Genomic DNA, 7,842 nt, shown 5'->3' with positions numbered 1-7,842 from the left:
TTACGGTAATAAATTTAAAAAAAGATGCTATAATAATTATGATAAATTCATAATTTTGAAGATCTTTGTATGTCCAATATAATATTATGATAAATATTTGATAGAATTATTGTGAAAAATGTTAATTGGGATGCAATATAAGCTATCGATCATATAATTGATATTGAAGTAAATATCAGATGTTTAATTGTCATGCAATTTTTACGATAAAAATTGTTAAAATTCGATCATTTTTTTTTAATAAAACAACAATTGAAATGTAGTGTTTACGAGATATATATATGTATTTTTTTTATTACACATGAGGAAAGAGGAACTCGAACTAGGGGGCCAGTTAATCTGGGTAGAGATGAAACCACTGGGCTACAAGTCCGATCTCGTGTTTACGAGATATATATGGACTACGTGTAACTACAAAAATTTTGGATTATTTCTAGCCCTTGGATCAAACGTATGGGGTCTTGATACCTGCCAGACTGCGACGTGGTCGAGCAACCCACGTCATTCTCCCATCAAGCAGTGGGGGTGAAATTGTCAATTCCTGAAGCCCTTTGGGCGGAATGGGTGAGGTTTCCGACATATAATCAAATTATAAAAACCCTAATTGTGGGTTTTTTCCGTGTTATCCAATTGCCGTCCAGCCTCTTCTCATTGATTCGTAGAATATGGGCGAAAGTAAGCAAGGAGTTATGGTGTTGGGAATTCCGACCAGAGCCGGCGGTTTCACGGGGCAAGCGGAGCAGAATCCAATAGCTTTGGCGCAGGCCAAATTCAGGGAGGTGGAGGCGAGATTCAAAGATTGGCTAGCGAAGCAGTCGTTGGCGGTGGAAGCCGCAGTCGTAACCACCACAAGCGCCGTCCAAGGAGCCGCCATCGGTGGTTTCATGGGAACGCTCACTGGTGATGTTTCCTCCTTGGTTGCGCCGCCGAACGCTGCCGGCCTAAATCCAGAAGCTATGGCGTCTCTCAAACAAGCTCAGGTTCCTTTTTCTTTTTTTTTAAAAAAATTCAATCCTCTCCCCTCCCAATCGAATTCAATCCTCTCCCCTCCCAATCGCTATACTTTGCTTTTTTATGCGTATATACTCTTTTATTGGTTTGTCTGCTTCAAATTATTTTTTTGTGCGTGTATCTTGGGTTATTGAATTTTCTTCAAGGCTAACTTTTTCCGCATCTTTTGCGACTCATTCCTGATTTTCTACGAACCTTCTGCATCCCTGTATGGCATGGAGAACATATCCTTTCGATAGTGCTGAGATTCCTTGCTATTCTTGATTACTTATTGTCGATTCGGTTGCTTTATATATCTAATCCTTCCTGCCTTCAACTAATTTTTTAAAATGGATTGTATTCAGTGTTTGATGAAGCTTTCCAAATTTTGTGGATTTCTGATGTAGGACTCGAGCTTTTAAACTAAATATTTACTCCAAATATTTTGAGTTGATAGGTTTGGATACTGCATTTTGGTGAAGGTCATAATGAGGAAACCTTTTATTCGTTATAAAGAAGAATTTCATGATGGAAATTTAAGGTCATAATTTTGATTTGATAGGTTTGGATTCTGCATTTTGTTTTATGGCATTTGGTTTACTTTTATCAAAATTTAACTGATTGTGGACTTCTTTTGCTTAACATGCTCGTGTGCATGATAGATTTTGTGACAAGTGGAAGGTTACATGTCATGTTTGTTTTCAGGCTTTTGCAGGAGGTCCTTTGGTACAAGCACGCAATTTTGCTGTCATGACAGGCACCAATGCTGGCATTTCGTGCGTCTTGAAAAGATTGAGAGGCAAGGAGGATGTTCAATCTAGGTCTGGCTATGTTTGAATAGAGACATATTTATTTATGTCTATACATGTGATGTGTTATGGTAACTGGCATTTGATGTGCCTCAAGCCCCTGTTTGTTTGTGTTTGTGCCTGATCACGGATATTAGAAAGTGCCTCACACATTTTTTTCTTGAAAGTCAGTCAGGCATTTTTTCCTGTTTTTGTGAATGAGTATCAAAATTGGTTCCGTAACTGTCCCGTATTTCCAAAACGTTAGCTTTTTATGTAGTTTCAGCTAATTATAAGTTGTTTTTAGAAAATAAAAAGGTTGTGGTAAATAACTAATGAATTTGAGTAGAGTTCATTGAAGCTGTATTCTTTGTCATTGGTTCTGACAGTGAGGGGTCAAAGTATCATGGTAGCTTATGTAGTGGATTTCTCATTCGATTACAGTATGCTAAACAATCAATAACAACTGCTCTTGCATCACAATGGAAAACGATTCAAAATGTGATCTATTTCAGTTTTTTCTTGTCACAGCTCAATCATGAGATATTTAGCTTATACTCTAAATCTCCCGTTTACCTGCAATATGGTATTTAGATGGTTTGTCCTCTTGGATGTAAATGAAATTATCTTCAATGACATTGTCAAACATACTGAATTGAGGTGAATCATTGAAGAACTTGTGAAGATAGAGGGCACATAATCAAACTAATCATATTAAGGCCCGAGCTTGTTTACGAGATTAAAAGTGTTGGCTCAAGCACAAACTCTGAGGATTCTGACTTTTGAGCCTCAGGTTTTGGACCTCAACCCTGGATTGAAGTAGGATGTTTTATGGGATACTCTACTAGAACCGATTTTTGTCACTCGTTGATCATTCCTTATTCGGCAGGTTCCATGACATACACATGCTTGGATGGATGTTTGAATTTTCATAATTTTTTCTGTGTATTTAGCTTGTTGGTTGGTGATTGCAGTATGGTTGCAGCTTTTGGTTCTGGTGCCATGTTTACATTAGTAAGCGGTATGGGTGGGCCGAATCTGGCAGCAAACGCTGTTACCTCTGGCCTTTTCTTTGCACTTGTGCAAGGTGGAATTTACCAGGTGATCCAGTTTGCTACTAAATAACATTCAGCTCTTTTCAGATATTCATAATATCGATATCTCTGTTATAGCTCATAGGCAATAGTCAATGTCCCTATCCTGAGAATTTTGGTATCGATTAATGCAGTTGGGACAGAAGTTTTCGCAACCACCAACTGAAGATGTAAACTACGTGAAAACAAGAACCATTCTGAGTAATCTTGGCCTGCAGAACTACGAGAAGAATTTCAAGAAAGGGTTATTAACAGACAACACTTTACCATTACTAACTGATAGGTAAGTCGTTCAATGTAAGATTTGATATGTCCAACTTTAACTCAGCGCTCAAAATTCATCGTTATAATTTCAGTGCTCTCAGAGATGTGAAAATACCACCGGGACCAAGATTGCTTATTCTCGACCACATAGAGAGGTATCATCCATTTTTAATCTGCAGAACTCTGTTGCAATATCATAATGAAAACTCGTCTTCAAATCAAGATTCTTCTTTTCTTCACAGGGACCCAGAGTTGAAAGAAAGTCGAAAGGCTAATCGCTAAGTACCTCTGATACGAAACATTTTCGACGTTGGCTATGAACCCTTTGCTCTAAAAGAGTTGATTCTTCTTCCAGATGAAAAAAGCATCAACAATTTTGTTATATCGTCATGTCCTGTGGTTGTGTTATGCTACACGTATTCAACATCTGTTCGATAATCGATAATATTTGATTTCCATTATCTATAGATGTCTATATTATCTGTTTGATACTTAATAAAGTATAGCTGTTTGGTTAGAATGTTAAACAAGTACATGTTTGCAAAATTGAACAGAATATGAAACAGGTACACGTTTGCAAAATTGAACAGATTTTTCATGTTAAAAAGAAAAAAAAAATATCAGATTTATGTATACAAAAAAAAGGAAAATAAAAGTTGAATCTTAATGTAAGATATGGTCAATTATTGGAGGAGTTCTTTAGCGTAGGAAGGCTGTCTTATCAACTACAAAATCTGAGTCTTGTATTCCTCTGCTTGTTCCAAAAGAGCACAGCCTCCGCCTCGAGCTGGTGGCACAGTCTCCTCCTCCTCTGCCACGTCATTCGTTTCTACGCGTTGATCAACTCCTTCCCTGAACTCTTTTTAGGTTACATTTCCAACTCATTCTTCAACCGCCGTCCGCAGCCGTGAGCTGGTGACCTGCCTTCGCCTGTGCTGTGGAAGCAATCACACACTCGGAGCCATAGAATCTAAGTTTTTTTTAATATGATCAGAAATTACCTATAATATTTGTAATAAAAAAATTTAAAAACAAAAAATTATATTTTTTCCACTGAAAAATATTGGTTTAAGTTTTAAAAATTATATCTAAATTTGACCCACCTTCAATAATTTAAATACAAAATAATATTTGAGTTGACTCGATTTAGTTAATTCTTATAGAATATTTAATCTTATATTATTAATGAACACAATACAAATATAAACACTTATAAACAGCCGAATAACTATTGATAACTATTCATTAATATTTACACACAAAAATCCTACAAGATATGTCTTTTCTACGAAAATTATTATACCACTTTTAATTTTAAAAATCAAGTTTTATACTCACTGAAAATTTAGGGTCCGATTCCAGCAAATGACATTAATCCAGACGCGGGCTTCGAATTTACTCTGATCCTGAAATCACGAAGAAGACCGTTAGAATGAGGTCGTGAGGGTGTCCCAGCGTAGCCCCTCCGACGCTCAAGTCACATACTGAGGATATAAGGGGAGATCAGCTAAGAGTGCTGCATGAAAAATAATCTCTTCCCACACTCAAACCTGATATTTATAGGATAATACATGGGTCTGTCATGGGCCTTCCATCTAGACTAGGGATGAGCCGAGTGTTTGGGTCTGATCTTGAGGTGCTGATTTATGGGGTATCACAGTTTATGCAAATGGAAAATAATTTTCCCAAATTGACATTGATTAACTTGATTTTACAAAAAATGATTAATGGAAACATAGTTGTTCATAAAGTTTTAAACTAAGCACACCAACTATAATTTTTTTAAATAAAATAGGAGGTATGTATAAAAGGATGCTTCTTAATTATATTAAATAAAAATAGATTTAAATTTTAAAACATACCTTCATCTATATATTGAATAGTATATAAAAACAATCAATTTGTTATATATATATATAATTTAGTTTCCTGAACTTTATAAAAAATGATTTATTTATGAGTTCTAAAGATTATTAATTTAATTTACTTTATAAAAGATTTATTTAACGATTGATGCTTGATGACATGTGTTGTTCTTCTTTATTTAACAAAATATTATTCCTTTTCTTTTTCTAAACCACGTCATTTATGGCCTCCTCCAAATTTTCAATTGCGATGGAGGGCATTTTTGTATTTGCACACCATTATGTCTCATGTGAAAATGCATCACAAATTTCTAGCTATGAGACGATCGATACTTATAGTAAAAAGTAATATTTTGATATAAAAAAACAATTTTTTTATGATTGATTTGCATCACAAAATTGATATGCGAGACAACTCCATATAAATTTTTGTGTTTGCATATTGTCAACCAACCCAACACGTTAGTAGGAAGAAATTATATTTGGTTCCATTTAACATTTTTTAAATTTTGTTTGGAGTTATATGTGGGGCACCATTTTCTAACCAATTGTTGGAGTAATTTAAAAATGAGAAGATATTAAAACAAGTCACACAATAAATTGGTTTAAAATGAATTTTTTTAAAAAAATTATTTTCAGATTATCTTACCGATCAATTTTGTGATACAAATATTCAGTCCGACTTGATTTACAAAAAATAATATATTTTATATCAAAAATATTATTTATAATCAATCGAATTGACCCGTCTCATGAATAAAAAATTTTTATACTGTCTCAAACAAGTCATACTATTGAATTTGATACTCGTAAAGTTATTGTACGGAAGACATATTTTAACTAATTATTGGACCCAAATTCAATCCAGGCTAATTTACTCCTTTTTTTAAAATCTTCAATAATTCTCAACTTTAGATTCCTTTTTTATGGAAAGGAAAAAAGGTCTATTGTTTGGTTCCTGAAAATAAAAAGTATTTCATAGGGACCAATAAGAAAAAAAAATGCTTATTGGACGTACTATCTTCTCATGTCAAAATATTCATACTCGAAACCTTGCTAAAGGGGGAATCTGAATACCACATAAATAAATATCCATATTTTCATGGGGTTTAGTTTCAAATTAAACTAAACTCATCGAATTAATAACTATTTATCAAGTGATTAACGGTTTATTCGATGTTATCTTTATACCGGAAAAAACTTGTGTGAGACAGTCTCACATGTCGTATTTTGTGAAACAGATCTTTATTTGAGTCATCCATGAAAAAATATTACTTTTTATACTAAAAGTATTACTTTTTATTGTTGATATCAGTAGGGTTGATCCATCTCACATATTAAAATCCGTGAGACGGTCTCACATAAGACCCACTCCGTTATACCAGTATATCAAGGATTAATCCAAATGTATTCCAATACATGATAAAATATGACTCATTGATAGTCATTTGATTAATATTGACAAGGTATTAATTATACTAAAAGCAGCATCTTTAAGAGTTGTATTTTTGATTAAATTAAAATATACTCTAAAAAAAATTTAATAAGAAGTTAATGTGTCGCATATCAATTGTTCCGTAAGATTCGAGTAAAATATCTTGTCCAATCAATTGGAATCTCTCGACCGCATCACGTCTCTTTCTACGCTGCACCACAAGGAGATAGTAGGTATCTCTCATTTTCACAAATAAATCTTATTTCTCCATATTATAAACCTAATAATTTGTTCTTACAAGAAAATCAGCTTCGTTCGTTATCCATAAGTCTTTAAACGACAAATAATCGGTCTCAATCTCCGACTTTGAAAAACCCCACCACCACCACCCCCCCCCCTCCTCTCCCCCCCTTCTCCTTTTTTTGTGTAATTATAATTATAATACGTCTTTCTCCACATGTAATTACAATTTTTCAAAAATTTTAATTAGATTGCAAAATTACGAAATGTTCCGATTCAAACATGAAAAATAGAAACTAATACAAAAAAAAAAAGAAGAAAAAGATTTAATAATCCTAATCGAGAGAGATGGTGAATTATTGGAGTTGTTTAGCGTAAGAAAGCTTTCTCTTCAACTCCAAGATCTGATTCCTGTATTCCCTGGCTTGTTCCACGGCCTCCGCCTCAAGCTCTCCGAGCTGGCGGCACAGCCTCTCCTCCGCCTCCTCCGCCACCGTCACTCGCTTCCACACCCTCATCAACTCCTCCCTCATTATCTCTTCCCTCTCCGAGCTCCTCTTCAGCTCCATCTCCAACTCCTCATTCCTCCGCCGCAGTTCCACCTCCGCCGCCGTGTTCTGTTTCGTCTGCGCGGTGGAGGCAATCGCAATGCTGGGAGCCATAGAAAGAATCGAAGTCAACTGTTTTGTTTATAAACAATGTATCTGGATACGTTCACCTGGAACATAGGATGGGATTTTATAGGCCAAAAAAGGGAGTGTCCAGGTTCAATGTATCTCTAGATTGTTCTGTAAAATAAGACGATTCTGTCGCCAGAGGGCGTTTTCGTATTTGCACAAACATAGCGTCAGCCAACACGTTAGTAGGAGTATTTGGTACAATTTCGTCTTTTGCTTTTTTTTTTTTTAGATCTTTTGGAAAATAATATAATTTATGTGATATGAACACCCCGTTTCATTGATATGAGCATGAAGAAATCCAATTATACATATGAATGATCATATAATGAGTACCTGAATAACTCTAACTTGAACTTTCCAAGTGGTTATCATTTATCGAGAAGATTAGTCAATAGTTATGGTTGAACACTATTAGTCTTTTAACCTGAGACAAAATAAAGATTCTACATACTAGTACTGTACTTTGACTCATTTATCGACTCTGTG

General features: G+C 34.8%; 2 protein-coding genes across 2 annotated transcripts; one reads left to right on the top strand and one right to left on the bottom strand.

Annotated features, from left to right (window-relative positions):
* The first annotated feature begins 572 nt into the window (after window positions 1–572).
* On the top strand, window positions 573–3,636 carry LOC140989969 (chloroplastic import inner membrane translocase subunit HP30-2). The gene is made up of 6 exons (XM_073459547.1): window positions 573–980; window positions 1,696–1,811; window positions 2,753–2,879; window positions 3,007–3,155; window positions 3,229–3,291; window positions 3,379–3,636. Exons 1-6 carry the CDS (start codon window positions 666–668, stop codon window positions 3,416–3,418), a joined length of 810 nt encoding a protein of 269 aa, XP_073315648.1. The 5' UTR covers window positions 573–665; the 3' UTR covers window positions 3,419–3,636.
* A 3,299-nt stretch (window positions 3,637–6,935) lies between these two features.
* LOC140989970 (protein RESPONSE TO LOW SULFUR 2-like) lies at window positions 6,936–7,466 on the bottom strand. The gene has a single exon (XM_073459548.1). It carries the CDS (start codon window positions 7,336–7,338, stop codon window positions 7,033–7,035), a length of 306 nt encoding a protein of 101 aa, XP_073315649.1. The 5' UTR covers window positions 7,339–7,466; the 3' UTR covers window positions 6,936–7,032.
* Between the last annotated feature and the right edge of the window lie 376 nt (window positions 7,467–7,842).

The sequence above is a fragment of the Primulina huaijiensis genome, chromosome 12 (assembly GCF_012295235.1).
Source record: "Primulina huaijiensis isolate GDHJ02 chromosome 12, ASM1229523v2, whole genome shotgun sequence".
Taxonomy (NCBI): domain Eukaryota; kingdom Viridiplantae; phylum Streptophyta; class Magnoliopsida; order Lamiales; family Gesneriaceae; genus Primulina; species Primulina huaijiensis.
This window is presented reverse-complemented; position numbering and strand designations above follow the sequence as displayed.

What these genes read in the sequence shown, in the direction of transcription:
- LOC140989969 (XM_073459547.1), top strand. Translation starts at nt 666, where the DNA reads ATGGGCGAAAGTAAGCAAGGAGTTATGGTGTTGGGAATTCCGACCAGA. An exon ending in AAGGAGGATGTTCAATCTAG is followed by an intron (nt 1,812 to 2,752) that starts GTCTGGCTATGT and finishes TGGTGATTGCAG; the next exon opens with TATGGTTGCAGCTTTTGGTT. An exon ending in TTACCATTACTAACTGATAG is followed by an intron (nt 3,156 to 3,228) that starts GTAAGTCGTTCA and finishes TTATAATTTCAG; the next exon opens with TGCTCTCAGAGATGTGAAAA.
- LOC140989970 (XM_073459548.1), bottom strand. Translation starts at nt 7,338, where the DNA reads ATGGCTCCCAGCATTGCGATTGCCTCCACCGCGCAGACGAAACAGAAC.